This window comes from Zingiber officinale, chromosome 10A, assembly GCF_018446385.1.
Source record: "Zingiber officinale cultivar Zhangliang chromosome 10A, Zo_v1.1, whole genome shotgun sequence".
NCBI lineage: Eukaryota > Viridiplantae > Streptophyta > Magnoliopsida > Zingiberales > Zingiberaceae > Zingiber > Zingiber officinale.
This window is the reverse complement of record NC_056004.1, coordinates 20,165,900-20,182,685: the sequence shown is the minus strand read 5'-3', so window position 1 is coordinate 20,182,685 and position 16,786 is coordinate 20,165,900. Positions and strand designations below refer to the sequence as shown.

The 16,786-nt window shown below is 37.3% G+C and overlaps 1 protein-coding gene across 5 annotated transcripts in view; it reads right to left on the bottom strand.

The window, feature by feature from the left end:
- The window catches only part of LOC122026246 (mitogen-activated protein kinase kinase 3-like), a 44,460-nt gene that overhangs the window by 12,609 nt on the left and 15,065 nt on the right, over positions 1–16,786 (bottom strand). For 2 of the 5 annotated variants that reach the window (XM_042584910.1, XM_042584909.1), the window contains exons 8-9: positions 4,896–5,003; positions 4,487–4,578 (exon numbers count right to left, since the gene is read on the bottom strand). In XM_042584910.1, the coding sequence (XP_042440844.1) occupies positions 4,487–4,578; positions 4,896–5,003 (200 nt within the window). Of the gene's footprint in view, positions 1–4,087; positions 4,189–4,486; positions 4,579–4,895; positions 5,004–16,786 lie in introns of those variants that run through there. The other 3 variants (XM_042584911.1, XM_042584913.1, XM_042584912.1) reach the window with 3 other exon arrangements.

The window sequence follows — 16,786 nt, the reverse complement described above, 5'->3', positions numbered from 1 at the left end:
TTTACAATCTCGAGCAAAGTGACCTGGTTCACCACAAATAAAACACTTACATTTCTTTTGCTGGTCCGTCTTTTTTCTTTTGAAGACTCGAACATGAGAATCATAAGGTTTTCCTTTATAAGTTTTGGATTTCCTGAGGCTATATTTCTTTTGCTTATTGTAATATCCTGGTATAGGTATCTTGCTACAGAATGTCAAGTCCTTCACACTCTTTTGTATTGCTGCCTTCTTGCAGATTTCTGCCAAATATTGGTAAGTAAATTGAATTCTTGGAATGATGCCTACCTGATTAGCTGGATATTTGGCTTTGAAGGCGGCCTCCATCTCGTTGCCAATAATGGGAGGCATCTTTCTAAATAACTTGTCTGATAGTTCAGGACTTATAAACATGCGCCCGGACTTAGCTGTCAACATTTTGTAATCATTCAAATAATTAAAAATATCCTTCATACTGTTGCAAGATAATCTTTCAATATCTATGTAGGCTTGATCTTGTTCAACAATGGATCCTTGGTAGGGATCTTCGAATGATCTTCTAATAGCTGATAAAATATTTTGTGTTTCACCAGTCATTTGAATAAGAGCTTCATACTCCGCTGCGTAAGCCATACGCCATTGGATCTGCATCTTTTTCTCGTTTTCTTCTAAGAGATTTTCAATAAATTGTATCTTTGCGCATTGTCCAGCCATGTCTTTTGATTCACCAAATTATTAGTAATGGATTCCCACTGAGAAAAAACTTCAGAATATTGCCCGATATCTTCAGGTAGAATTAAAATAGCTCCATCGTTTGTCTGGGCTGATGATAACGTCCATGGTTGATAATTATAACCTCGAGGTTTAAACTTGCCATTAAGAACCGTAGTTGATTCTCGTGGTTCCGTCCTCATATTTACCTGCGCAGGGGGATAATTTACTTGACCCATAAGAGGTTCTTGAGGGGGATTGTACCTTGATATGACACTTGTACTAGATAATGCTTTCTCAGTAGTTGCTTGTTGCATCATACTCCGTAGTATTGGATAGTCCAATCTTTCAAGTTGTTCTGTCACAAGAGAATCGGCTCCAACATGTGCTGCTTCTTCTGTTGCTTGAGTATCTTCTTCTTCTGATTGGAAGCTCTCCTGGTTTTGGGACTGGTTGATTTATGGTAACCAGTCGTTTGGTTCTCCTTCTTCTGTTGAGGATTTGTCCTCATGGACTGATAATGTGTTCATTCTCCTAGGTAAGCTATTCGTCAGTGTTGTATAAAATTGTTCTTCAATCTGTTCTACTTGTTGCCAATATTCCTTTGAATCAGTGTCAGTATCATCCCAATATGGCGGTTGTTGTTGATTATTGTCCTCGGGTAGGACCGAACTTGGAGAATTAATAGGGTAATCTGTTTCCAGATTACTGAACCCTAAGAAGTAAGAACTTAGATCCTCTTCTTCGTCTTCAACATTTGTTGGAAGTTCATTGGGATCAAAATCAGGATCTTCTTCCCATGGCGTGTCTTCCCATATACTTGGAAAAACTGTTTCATTGTCGTCCTCATCTTCATCTTCCCATGAAGGCTTGGTTGGAGGTATAAAAGGTACTATGGGTGGTGTTGCGTAATTGACATAGTAATTATACTTACCACTAGGTTCTCCTAGGATATCCCATCTATCATTTGTGTCAGGAAAATCATATTCTTCATGAAAAAGTAGTAAAGCATATTCGCTTATTGCCTGTTTGGAATGATATGGAATTCAATTCTTTTTAGAATTGGAATTGAATTCCATGCTTTGGAATGCTTTTTTAGCTAAGAATTGATATGGAATTCAATTCCAATTCCATCAAACAAGGCAAAAGTAAATCACACCTCTTTATGTGTGATTTAGATAGGGAATTCAATTCTCCATATTATGTCCATTGTGCCCTCATTCTCTCTTCTTTGTAAAAAAAGAAAAGAAAAAAGAGAGAAGGATAAAATGGTAAAACATAAGAATTCCATAACTTAAGTTGCAATTCATTCCAAACATGAGAATTGAATTCAATTCCTTATGGAATTCAATTCATAATGGAACTCAATTCAATTCCATGACTTAAGTTATTTCCAAACAGGGTGTTATGAAAACCTCAGCGAATTCTTCTTCTCCTTTATTTCTGATTTCCCCTATATCAAAATTACTCATTCTTCTTGGTTGAGGATTTCTTACTGGTTGATACGCCTGGAAAGATAAAGAAATGGAACCATCCAGTAGAGTAGTGGTTCTAACCTCTTGAGGAATCCGGATCTGGGAAACGGTTGATGGTTGCAAAGTCCATCTCATCCCTTGTAATTCAATTATCGTCCTTGGTGTAGCTGCTACTGCATGAATTCCGGTGTTGGCTAGATAATCTGCTATATTTTGGACATTATAACGGAAACCAGCATGACTGGTATTGGTTAATCTTCCAATTAGCCCTCGTGTAATTAGTAAATTTGATTCCGCCATATTCCAGTCTTCATGGCCATGAGTTTGGATAGCCAACTCAATGTGTTGGAAGAAATCTTCCACGCTGATTAGCATATTTGGGGCTATATATACCAGCTGTGCTCCTCCAGAAAGATCTTCTTCCATCGTGCCAATGATAGATCTGTCATCCTTCCATCGTGTGTCTCGAAGGACTATTAAAGCGTTGACACCAGCGTTCCTGCGATGCAGAGCATGAACTCTAATCATTACTAATCCAAGGTGGATTAGCTGCATACCTTCTTGTCGCAGGATGGTGTAGCTCTCTTGATTTATTAGGGGAAGGTTTTGTTGTCCTCCTGTCACCAAGATTCTTGTTTCAGAATAATGCTGGTAGACTCTATGTTGAGGTTCAGACCAATTTATGGAATATAAAGTTTCAACTGGTACTAATGAGGCTCTCCTTCTTTGGGAAAGTTCCAATTCTGCTTCAGGATTTAATTGACTCTCCAGCGTTCTCGTTCCATTTCTTGAGCCATGTAATCTTCTTTGAGCTTCATATCGGAGTCTCGTCATCCTCCGATAGCTTCTTATTTGATATTCTTGTGAAGAGGTTACCGGTTCAGATACTTCTGTTATTGTTGGCCTATTCCTTGTTGCCATTAAGCTTTTCTTTTTCCTTTTTGAATATTTGTAAAGGATCTTGGTATACGTAGAAAGACTCCTTTTTTGGTGGTACTGCTTTTACTACTCCCAGAGTTAGGCCTTCAAGTTGTTTGGCAAGAGTTGCAACTTGTTCGGAGTTGCTAGAGACCGGCTTTATAAGTAGCTGATCTAGCTTCTCGTTATTCTTTAGTAGCAAGTCGATGATGGTATTGTTTTGTCTATCGATGTCTTTATTGGTGGCGTCTTTTGCAACAATAAAACCAATGGCGGGTGAGCTAATTTCTTCAGTGTTGGCTAGCGCTTCTTCATAATCTCTTGATTTTGAAGAGGAAGGTAGGCTCATGACACTTGCCGCTTTACTTCTTGCATAATTTCTTCAATTTGCTTAATCTGATTTTTTAGTTCTTCAATGAGGACCACTGCTTGTTCTTCAATTAACTTTGGCTGTTTGGAAATTTCTACTACCAAACTTTTAACGTCGCTGGAAGTCAAAGGCTTATTATGCACCAGCTCCTTCTGTAGTTGTAAGATGGCATGCTGCGTCTTTCTTTGCACCTTTAAAGATTCCTGCAAAGCCTGCGTTGTCTCCAAATGATTTTGTTTTAAAATTTCAAGAAGGGTCCTATATTCAGCTATGGACACCTTTGAATGTAATAAAAGGCGATCGTAAATAACACCGATGTTATTAGAAACTTCTTTGAGGGAAACTGCTGTTCCTAAATCAAGGTATTCTAGATCCACAGTTCGTGAGTTCTGGTACCAATCTTTAATTGATTGTTCAAACCTTTCTGACATAATTTATTATAAAGTAAATTATTTTTAGTTCTTTACCCTTCAAGCTTACCATGAAACCAAGGTTCAGATCTCTAACAGCCTTCTGCCTTCTTATGACCTTACTAAAGTCTTTCACAGCTCCATATAGGGTTCAGACGCTAAAGTAATTTACTTAGTAATAAAGTAGAGGTCTTAGTTAGAATTTTCATTAAAGATATGGTTCATACCTTTTGAAGACTTCTTCAAGCCTTGTTGGGTTAATTTGATGAAGCACATATATATCTATCTAAAAAAAGTAGCATCGTGTGGGTAAACCTGTACATTTAAACTAATAAAAATATCAAGGATAAGAAATGGGAGTTTAAAAAAATCCAATTTTCAGAAGGAACCGGGCATATAACTTTGTTTTCACTGACTGATAATACCCTGTCATCCATTCTACTAATGTATGGTGCAAAGTGCATATGAAATTTGGTAAATATATATGGGGATTGGGGAGTATGCAATAAGTGCATATGCCGACTAAACATACTACGCATTAGATAATTCATGGATATGAAAATAAGAATTTATTATGGAGAATAACTACAAATTAAAAGATCTAAATGAAAATATTTTAAGTATACCTGAAGCTAGAGTTTTCAGTATAAAATGTTCTCATATGCTGCCAAAGCTCATCAGACCCATCAAAAAGTAAGTAGTAGTGCACAGAAAGCATCTGCCAAATTTGCAAATAAATCATCATTAAAAATAAACTGACAGTTTGTAATCAACCCTTGATTCAGAAAAGCTAAACAAAAGATGGTTCTATAGGATAATGGTTCTATAGGCTATCAACATCCTATGTGTCTATATAAAGAATGAGCAAGGACATTTCATAGATGCACAAAAAGGCTTCCACGCAGCAGCATAATGGATTATCCAATACAATCCATCAAAAAGAAACATTCAATACCATATTGTCAGCCAGGTCAAATCTCCGGCTTATGAGAACCCAAGAAATATTTGAATTTTTTAAGAGGTCAATAGACTTACATCAGCTATTTCTTTCAGCTTCTGAGTTGGATCAAAAACACTTCGAATATATTCCCGTAAATTCACACGAGCATTCTCATACTTTCTGATGAATGGATGTGATAAAAGCTGGAAAACAGAACACTATCAGCATGTAAACTTTTGTCAATCAAGATAAATAGACACACCTTGTGTGAGACATTAACACTGTTACTACCACCTTCGATAATCTAAACGTGAGAAATATAAGTCTTTTCTTATCTCATTTATCTGAGGATTTTATTTCAGCAATTGTGTAGGTGGAATTAAAGAGTGATATGTAAAATGTAAAAACTTCATGCCTTTGAAAGTGCAGAAAATCATGAATTTAGTTTAAAGGAATACCAATATAGCAGCATTCATCAAACTAAATGAATGGATTTTAGAATTTGCACATCAAAGTATGAAAGCAAACAAACAAAACAAAAAGAACTCTTGTCAGTAAGACCAAAAAGAACACAACGTGAGAGCTGAAGAATTTTCAGTTTATAATATATGTTAATGAAATTCACCCGTGTTTTCAAAGACAACTGTGCATGCTTATCTAGAAAATTAGTAATAAATTCCAAAACATGCTTCAAAAGATAAAAGATACAAAAAAAAATCCATTCACATTTTAAGTTTCAATTAGTGGAAATTACTAGATTTTGCAAATACACCAAATTCACTGTAGTTCATCTCTAGATATTGATTTACATTCTCACATTTTCTATCTTAATAAACTATGCCTTTTCAAATGACTTCCATTTAATTTTAGCTTTTCTTCCTTTAGTAAAACTTGAAGAGGTTTCCACAAAAATTACAATTCTTGTTCCAAATTCATTATGTAAATATAAGCATTAGGAAATAACACAAATCAAATCTTCAAGAACGTAATCAATCACTGGACAATAAAAACAATTATACTTTGAGATCTCTTACAGAGAGCTGCCTTGAGATTGAGCTCCTGAAAGAGTAAAAATAAAACTTGCACTAGTGCATAGAGGTCAAAGAAAAAGTCCTCTATCTGTTTTCCTTTATACTCTCTCATTGATATCTAGCTAATTATTATGGGCAAATCTACTAGATGTAAATGGTCTTCCTTGCTGCCTCATACATTTTTTTGAAAGAAGCCAAAAGAAAAGATATATATGTCAGATAGCACAAATGATAGTTATTGAACATTGTACTATTGTGTAACAAGAAAAAATATATAGAATAAATAAAAACTCTTCATGCCACTTAAAACATACAATCACATTCACCTCACCCAATATGTTAAATATTAGCTTCTTAGGGGCAAAAAATGTTGGTAATGGTTCATATCAAAGATAAAAATATCTAAATAATAGTCTTGGATATATGTGAAACCTGGATAGCTAGATCATTAAAGTGTTCTTATAACTTCCATGTTAATGTGGAGCCTTTTTTATGAGGCATCAACGAGCCAGGCTTGGGCCTGGGTTGATTAGAACAGCCCATGAGAGTTTATTTTGAAAAATTACTAAAAAATTTAAAAAAAAAATCAGAATAAATATTAATAAAATTGACAATTTTTATCAAATATTATTAGAATATTTAATATTTATATACAATGTTAATATTTTACAAAAGAAAAAAGGCTTGGCTAGACTTGATCAGTAGACCCTACCAAGCCCGATCTCATGTCGACCTGGCCATGCTTGAGCCTATGGGCCGTCACCCCCACATTCGGCACAAACCTTCTTCTAATGTTGTGCTTTGGGCGACCCCACTTGTTTGCATTGAAGTTGGGATAAACACAACACTAAATATGCCAAGTCGGAGCACAAGTAGTTTGGCCAAACTTACACCTCTATTGCCATGGTACTAAAGACAACTATCAAACTCACAAACAAGAACAATATCACGCAAGAAGAATTTTGTTACCTTTAAAACAAACCCAAACAAAATTAAAAATGAACTGAGAACAATCAAAGAAAGAAATAGATTATACCTACCTAAATGACTCAATCAAATTAAGCACCGAAACAACTTCAAATTATAAAGTGACCATCTAATAAAACTTCTACCAAATCTTGGTTATACTCCTAAAAAGGCAATTACCATCTTCAAAGACACCTTAAATACCCATTGTTGTGAGAAACAAGGGTAGATAAGTCTTTTTTATCTTTTGTAAATAAGTTGATGCTGCTTAGGGTTGTGTGGTTATATAAACGATGTATTTCTCCTGAAATATGAATGAATTAAAAATCTCTTTATTACAACATGGTATCAGAGCAAAGTTTCTGATCCCTAACCCTAACCGCCGCCGCTGGCGCATCTCCTTCCTCTCTGCCCTAGCTCCGACAAAGCTTTCCTCTTCCCTTCTTCATCGCTCGCGCGTTTGGCCTCTGGTTTCCTGCTGCCGACCACAAGCTGCGCCCTCTCTGCTCGCGCACGCGGACGCCGTATCTGCTCGCGCACGCTCTCTCTGCTCGCGCACGCTCTCTCTTCTCGCGCACGCCGCGGAAGCCGTCTCTGCTCGCGCACGCCCTCTCTGCTCGCGCACGCCGCGGACGCCGTCTCTGCTCGCGCACGCCGCAGACGCCTCCCGTCCACCCAACGCCGCGGACGCTGCCATCGGCCAGAGCCACCAGCAGTAGCCTCCAGTAGTGTCGGACAGAAAGCACAAGAAGCCTCCTGCACTTCCCTTTCCTCTTCCCTTGTCGCTCTTGGCTGCTGCTGCTTCCTATCTACCGCGTTAGGGCTCGATCAACAGCAACTTCCCCTTTCCTCTGATCTGCTGCCGCCGCCCTTCCAGGAAAAGAAACATATTTTTTTTTTTGTGTGATCTTAATGGCTGACAACACTAGCGAATCCTCTGGGATTTCTGTGAACCCTATGTCTTCTTCAGGACAGGTACAACCAGTTTTTACAATGACAGGCACTGGAGGATCCGGTCTTCAAATCGTATCAGAAAAATTGTCTGAAACAAATTATGCATCATGGGCAGTTGCTGTTGAACTTTATGTCGAAGGCCATGATAAACTTGATATTCTTCATGGCACTAAAGTAAAACCAGATGAGAAGGATCCTAGCTTTCGTACTTGGCGGCGTGACAATATTCAATTAATGACTTGGATGCTTAACTCTGTTAATTCTGGCATCAAACAAGTCATTCTTCATAACAAAACAGCGTACGACATGTGGAAGACACTAGAGCAGATGTATGGACGTCGACATGATATGCTGCGTACCTATCAGATCAGCAGTCAAATTTTCAAACTTGAACAAGGTTCTATGTCCGTCACCAATTATTTTGCTACTCTGAAGGGGCTGTGGGATGAGTTTGACTACTACCGGATGGAAAATTGGAGTTCCACGGATGATCATCAGAGATATTTAAAGCTTCTGGAAAAAGACAGAATTATTAAATTTTTAGATGGCCTTACTGCAGAGTTCGAAAATTTAAAAGGGCAAATCCTTGGTCTTGATCCTACTCCCTCTCTAGAACAGGTTTACTACAAAATTCTAAGTGAAGAAGGTAGAAAAGGACCATGAACAACAAGGGATTTCCGCTGTAGGCCCTCCGATCGGGGAGACCTCTGTCTTTATTGGTTCTGCAAACAAGTTCCGACCTGGGGGAACTAAAAGGCAAGGGGACAGATTTTGTCGGCACTGCAAGAGGACTAATCATGATTCAGATTTCTGTTGGGAAAAATATCCAGAAAAGAAACCTGAAAAATTTAAGCACAACGCTAAGAAGGCTCCTAATAGTAGTAATATTACTGTCCAAAAGATAGAAAATAAAGAGACTATTGGTTCCTCTGTGCCTTCTACCACTGGGCTGTCTTCTACTGATATTGTTAATCTCCAGCATCTTCTCTCTCGGCTTCAGGCTTCATCTTCGGCCTCTACTCCTGCAGACTCTACTCCCTCTCAGGCGCACACAGGTATTCGTGGTCTGGGATTAAGTGTTACTGGTCCCAGCTCTTACAGCCCCTGGGTCATTGATTCAGGAGCTACGGATCACATGACAAATGCCGCTAACTCCTTTATTTCTTACTCTTTATCCTCTGGGCAGGAGAAAGTGATCATTGCAGATGGAACCAAAGCCACTGTTGCTGGCAAAGGTTCCATAAAACTTACAGATCATTTTTTCCTATCCTCTGCACTTCATGTTCCTTCCGTCTCTATTAATTTACTTTCTGTTAGTAGCATTACTAAACAACTACACTGCTCCGTAACCTTTTTTCCTGATCATTGTGTCTTCCAGGATCTCGAAACCAAGCAGACGATTGGGACTGGCCGTGAAGTAGGGGGTCTCTATTATTATCAGCTTGAAACAACATCTGCTCTGAAATCTGCGGCCAAGTGTTTAGAAACTAAGCATCAAGAAATTCTTTTGTGGCATTCTCGGTTGGGACATTTGTCTTTTCAATCTTTGAAAATTTTATTTCCTAGTCTTTTCTCTTCTGTTTCTCTTCAGTCATTTCAATGTGAAATCTATCAGTTGTCCAAACATTGTAGAACACATTTTTCTGAGTCTTTAAAGAAGAGTTTATCTCCATTTGATCTTGTTCATTCGGATGTGTGGGGGCCCTCTCCTGTGACTTCTTTGGATGGCTATCGATATTTTCTCTCCTTTATTGATGACTACACCCGCTGTACATGGCTTTATTTGATGAAAACCAGGGACGAAGTTCCTCGTCTTATTCAAAATTTTTGTAGAATGGTTGAAACCCAATTTAACTCAAAGGTGAAGATTCTTCGTTCTGACAATGCCCGTGAGTACTTTGCCCAGTCTCTAAATACTTTTCTTGAGGATTTGGGAATTCTTCATGAGTCATCCTGTCCCTACACACCACAACAAAATGGAGTGGCCGAGAGAAAGAATCGTCATATTCTTGAAATAGCCCGTGCACTTTTATTTCAACGTCACTTACCCAAATATTTCTGGGCTGATGCTGTTCTTGCAGCCGCTTATCTCATCAATCGATTGCCATCTAAAGGTCTCGGGAACCGGTGTCCTCTCACTATTCTTCATCCTGGTGTAGAGTTGTTCTCCCTTACACCTCGGGTTTTTGGTTCTCTTTGTTTTATTCATGTTCTTGGTCCCAAGTCCTCTAAACTTGATCCTCGTTCTATACGAGGAGTTTTTATAGGATATTCTACTTGCCAGAAAGGCTACAAGCTTTGATCCTATTAATAGGACGAGATATAGTTTGAAGGATGTTACTTTTTTTGAGTCTGAGTCCTATTATTCTCCTCAGTCTCATCCTCAGGGGGAGAATATTACCTCTTCCTTTGATATTACCTCTTCCTTTGTACCTCAAGTGGTTCCTCAAGTGATTTCTTCTCCTATTCCACTGGATGTCATAGAAAATAGAAAAGATGCCCCACCACTGGGAAAAGATGCTCCGTCACTGGGAGCACAGTCTTCACCAGATATTATTACTTACAAACGACAAAGACGCAAGCAAGAACCTACTATTGATCGGCTAGTTGAATCGGATGCTCTGGCTCCTGATCCTGTGAAGCAGTTATCCTCATCAGTTGAGTCAACCGCACCTCTAAATATGAATGAGCTGAACCTTCCGGTTGCTGTTAGAAAAGGTGTCAGGTCATGTACTCAACATCCTATCTCCAACCATGTTTCATATTCTCGTTTGTCTCCTTCATATCATGCATTTGTTTCACAGTTATCAAATCATGCTATACCTTCTTCCTATTATGAGGCTGTAAGGGATTCAAGGTGGCAGGAAGCAATGAACGACGAAATGGAGGCTCTTAACAGAAATGGTACTTGGGAATTAGTTGATCCCCCGAAGGGGAAGAACTTGGTTGGTTCTAAATGGGTCTATGCTATCAAGTATAACTCAGAGGGTGAAGTGATTAGATATAAAGCCAGACTTGTTGCCAAGGGATTTACCCAAACATATGGGGTAGATTACTTGGAAACTTTCGCACCAGTTGCAAAGCTGAACTCTGTCAGGTAATTCTTTCTCTTGCTGCTCAATATGATTGGCCTCTATTTCAGTTAGATGTCAAAAACGCCTTCTTGAATGGTGACCTTTGTGAAGAAGTATACATGTTGCCACCTCCTGGAATTGAAACAAAAGGAAAGGTTTGCAAGCTAAGAAAAGCTTTGTATGGGCTTAAACAATCTCCCAGAGCATGGTTTGATAGGTTTTGCAAAGTCATGATTTTGTTTGGCTTTAAACAAGGGAATGCTGATCATACACTCTTTATAAAAAGGAAAGGGGACAGCACTACCATTCTTTTGGTTTATGTTGATGATATGATAGTTACAGGTGATGATGAGGTAGAAATCCAGACTCTTAAGTCCAAGTTAACGTCAGAATTTGAAATTAAAGATCTTGGGTCATTGAAGTACTTCTTGGGCATTGAAGTTGCTCGATCAAAAAAAGGGATCTATGTGTGTCAGAGAAAATATGTGTTGGATTTACTCAAGGAGACAGGGAAGCTGGGTTCTCGGCCAGCGTCTACTCCTATAGAAGTAAATCATGATCTTACTAGTTCTAGTGGGGAAGATCTTACAAGTCTGGAAAAGGGAACGTATCAAAGGCTGGTTGGAAAATTACTCTATTTATCTATGACTAGACCTGACATCACCTATGCTGTTAGTGTGGTAAGTCAGTACATGCATGCTCCTAAGACTATCCACATGAAGGCTATTGACAGGATTTTAAGGTACTTGAAATCATGTCCTGGAAAAGGCTTGCTGTTTAAAGGAGGTGGTGATCTGAAGGTGGAATGCTATTCTGATGCAGACTGGGCTGGTTCTCGAGATGATAGAAGGTCCACTTCTGGCTATTGCACTTTTTTGGGAGGAAACTTGGTAACTTGGAGGAGTAAGAAACAAAATGTTTGTGCACGGTCCAGTGCTGAAGCAGAATATTGAGCCATGGCACATGGTCTTGCAGAGATGTTGTGGTTGAGTTTTCTGTTGACAGACATAGGATTAAAGGTTGAATTACCTCTCAAGCTGTATTGCGACAATAAGGCAGCAATCAATATTGCAAATAATCCAGTACAGCATGACCGAACTAAACACATTGAGATTGATCGTCACTTTATTCGGGAGAGACTTGATTCTGGAGAGCTATGTCTGCCTTATGTTAAGTCTGAGGACCAACTTGCTGATATGTTTACAAAAGCTATACCCCAAGCTGTGTTCGACTCTTCTCTTAGCAAGTTAAACATGTTTGATATATATGTTCAACTTGAGGGGGAGTGTTGTGAGAAACAAGGGTAGATAAGTCTTTTTATCTTTTGTAAATAAGTTGATGCTGCTTAGGGTTGTGTGGTTATATAAACGATGTATTTCTCCTGAAATATGAATGAATTAAAAATCTCTTTATTACAACATGGTATCACAAAATTTTGTTTGGGTTTGTAATTTGTAATTTAAAAGGCGTTTAATCTATTTTTCACACCTTCCGTTGCGCATCGAACAGTTAAATACCAACAAATTGGTATCAGAGCCAGGTTATTGAAAAACATTATGATATTTTATTTATATGAATGATCACATGATTTGTTCGATATTTGATTGAATGCCATGTATTATATATTTTTTAATGCATGATAGTGATTGGCTAATTTTATGACTCCGTTTGTTTCTGATTTTATTATTAAGATCAGGCTAAAATTATTTTCTTTAATTACCAAAGAGTTTGGATTTTATGGATGGGTAATTTTCTAATTCCACCTTACACTTATTAGCCTAAAAGATCCACTGTTCTAGTATAAAATTGTTTTATTTAAACTAGTTGATATATTTAATAGTTTTGATAATTAATGTAATTATCAAAAGTTAAATATTTCGATTACTTCAGTGGACAAAATTGAATTATCCATTTTTAAATATTTAATAGTTTTGATAATTAATATAACTATCAAAAGTGAGATATAGTTTTGATAATTAATATAATCATCAAACCAGAAGGAATATAATTATTTTATTCGAAATAATTAATTTATTTAATAGTTTTGATAATTAATGTAATTATCGAAAGTTAAATAATTGGATTCAAAAGTTGATAAAATTAATTCAATTAGTTAATTTTATAATTTTGACAAAATAGTTCAAGGTCATGAACTATTAATTAGAGGTAATTAAAGATTACAATTTTAACTCAATTCCATATATTATTCAATGATGTTTTATGTTTATAATAGCAATATGTCATTTAGAATTAGATGGGTCTATTCTGTGCATTATAGCATATCGCATGTTGCATGTTGCAAACATCATGTATAATTGTAATTCATAAATTGTTTATGTTACAATTAATTAGAATTATTGAGAATTCTATAGACCTAGGTAATTATGACATAAGATGTCTAATTAATAATATGATTATTAAAATCTAGGATTAGTGGATAATTAGTTATCTAAGAAATTAAATAATGAGTAATTATTGGTCTCCTTCGTTGGTCTAACACCGTGAGAGTTAGAATGGCGCCTCTTAACGCTTTGATTTCGTTACCCTACGGGTGGTGTCCGTTTTGATTTAATATCAAGGCTAGATCTCTGATGATAGAATTTTTAATGTATTTTAAGTTTGACCCACCCTTACGGCGGCACTCTTGAGTTAAGTCTAAAATTTGAAACGAAGGTTTTTACTCATAAAGATATGAGATCAAAATTGTTGATTATATCTTTGACCAAATTTTTTTTTTCCGGTAGTTAATATGTGTATGAATAAAAGTTATTTTGGTACACATATGTTAATCAAGAAGAGTCTTGGTTTGACTAAGCAAGCAATGTGACCTTCCCAACGATGGCATCATTCTTCGTGGATAGTTGAATTATCGAAGGAATAGTATATGGGATTTTTGATTTTATCCTTGCATTCTTACATCATGTTTACTATTCCTAAATATATACATATGGATATTTTTTTTCAAACAATTTAATCATGCTATTTATTTGAATTCAGCAATAATGTCAATGGGAAATCCAATTATGTCTTTACTCGCAAACAATACTTTGACTGGGGAAAACTTTCCTAAGTGGAAAAGCAATATTAATATCGTGTTGGTTAGTGAGAACAATAGGTTTGTTCTTACAGAGGAATGTCCACCGGTACCACCTGCAAATGCCACTCGTGCTGTTAGAGAACTGTATGATCGTTGGATTGCGTCCAACAATAAGGCTAAGGCATATATGCTTGCGAGCATGTCTGATGCACTAAGAAGCAAGATGGAGCCCAAAGAGTGTGCTTTTGAGATCATGGAATCTCTGCAAGAAATGTTTGGGCAACAATCTGAGCAAGCTCGTCATGAGGCCACAAGAAAGTACACAAATGCTAGAATGATTCTTGGCACTCATGTTCGTGATCATGTCATGCAGATGACAAATTATTTTTCTGAGGCTGAGATGCATGGGGCTGTAATTGATGAGGGTACACAAGTGAGCATAATTTTGAATTCGCTCTCTAGTGACTTCATCCCGTTCACCAGCAACTATATTATGAATAAGCTGAATTATGGGATGACTCAGCTGCTGAATGAACTACAAACCTTTGAAGCTATCTTAGGGCTTGTGAAGAACAAGGCTGAAGCAAATATTGTTAATAAACCCAATTCTTCAAAAGGTTTGAAGAGAAAAATGGCTAAAGGTGGTAAATCTGGTGGTAAATTCAAAAAGACAAAGGATGGGTCTAAGAACAACAAAACCAGATGCAAGAAGGCCGAGAAGAAACCTAAAGGAAAATGTTTCCACTGCGGTGTAGATGGACACTGGAAAAGGAACTGTCCAAAATACCTCGCAGAGTTGAAGGAGAAGAAGAAAGGTAAATTTGATTTACTTGTCTTAGAAGCTTGTTTAGTAGAGGATGACTCCTCCTTCTGGATAGTTGATTCAGGAGCCACTAATCATGTTTGTTCTTCTATACAGCTACTTAGTTCTTTAAAGGAGCTTGCAGATGGGGAGTTGACACTTAGAGTTGGCAATGGGGCATTAGTTTCAGTCAAGGCAGTGGGAGTCACCCGTTTAAATTTTAAAAATAAATATTTAGTGTTGAACGATGTTTATTTTATTCCTGGATTTTGTAGGAATTTGATTTCTATTTCAAAATTGCATGAACAATTATTTGGTATTTCCTTTTATGAAAATGGAATTTCTATTTCAAGAAATGGTCTTGAAATTTGTCATGCAGGTATGAAAAACGGGTTATATGTCCTTAAGCCTTGTGAAAATTTATCATTAAATACTGAACTATTCAAAGTAGCTTATCCAAAATCTAACAAAAGGCAAAAGCTTGCAAATAGTGATGAAACATATCTATGGCACCTTAGGTTAGGTCATATCAATTTAGATAAGCTAAATAGACTAACAAAGGATGGTCCTTTGAGAGAGTTAATTGTTAACACTCTACCAGTTTGTGAATCTTGTCTAGAAGGGAAAATGACTAAAAGATCTTTCTTTTCGAAGGGCGAAAGGGCCAAAGAACCACTTGAGTTAGTGCATACTGATGTGTGTGGACCATTGAATGTCCACGCACGAGGAGGTTATGAATATTTCGTCACATTTATAGATGATTATTCGAGATATGGATATGTTTACCTAATGCAAAGGAAATCAGAAACTTTTGGAAAGTTTAAGGAGTTTCTAGCTGAAGCTGAAAAGCAATTAGGTAAATCACTAAAAATACTTCGATCAGATCGAGGAGGTGAGTACCTTGATACTGAGTTCAAGAATCACCTAATTGAGAAAGGGATTATATCCCATCTCTCGGCTCCTAGAACTCCGCAACAAAATGGTGTTGCTGAAAGAAGGAATCGAACTTTGTTAGATATGGTTAGATCCATGATGAGTTATGCCTCGCTACCTACATCTTTTTGGGGATACGCTTTACAAACAGCAGTCTATATTTTGAATGTGGTACCATCAAAATCAGTCCCTAAGACCCCAATAGAAATGTGGAATGAGCGTAAACCTAGTTTGCGCCATTTTAGAATTTGGGGATGTCTAGCACATGTACTAAAAGGGAAATCTGGGAAATTGGAACCACGAACAGAAGTGTGTTTGTTTGTTGGCTACCCAAAAGGCACGAGAGGAGGTTTGTTTTTTAGCCCACAAGAAAAGAAAGTATTTGTATCAACACATGCTACTTTCCTTGAGAATGACTATATGACAAACTTCAAACCTCGAAGTAAAGTTGTACTCGAGGAATTGCTAAATGATCAGATCATTTCACAACCGATGATTGTTGAAGATAATAGGAAAGAAAAAGAAACCACTATTCCTAATCAGGAAAGTTTGGTACCTAGACGAAGTGGGAGAGTTGTTAGAACTCCTGCCCGCTACAGACAGGACGGTGAAACAAATATTGTTGTAGCCGATACCAATGATGATGATCCATCATCATATCAACATGCAATGAATGATCTTGATAAGGAAAAATGGCAAGAAGCCATGAACCAAGAAATAGAGTCAATGTACTCTAATTCGGTCTGGGAACTTGTAGATCCACCTGAAGATGTCAGGCCCATAGGATGTAAATGGATCTTCAAGAAAAAGAGAGGTGTGAATGGAGAAGTAGAGACTTTCAAAGCTAGACTAGTGGCAAAGGGTTATACCCAAAAGGAAGGAGTTGATTATGAAGAAACTTTCTCTCCGGTTGCCATGATAAAGTCTATCCGCATTCTCTTGTCCATTGCCACTTGTCTTGACTATGAGATTTGGCAAATGGATGTCAAGACAGCCTTTTTGAATGGTCATCTTGAAGAAAGCATCTATATGGTGCAACCAGAAGGGTTCGTAGTTAAAGATCATGAGCAAAAAGTTTGCAAGCTACAAAGGTCCATTTACGGACTTAAGCAAGCATCTAGATCATGGAATCTTAGGTTTGATGAGATTATTAAGACCTATGGATTCCAACAAAATATTGATGAACCTT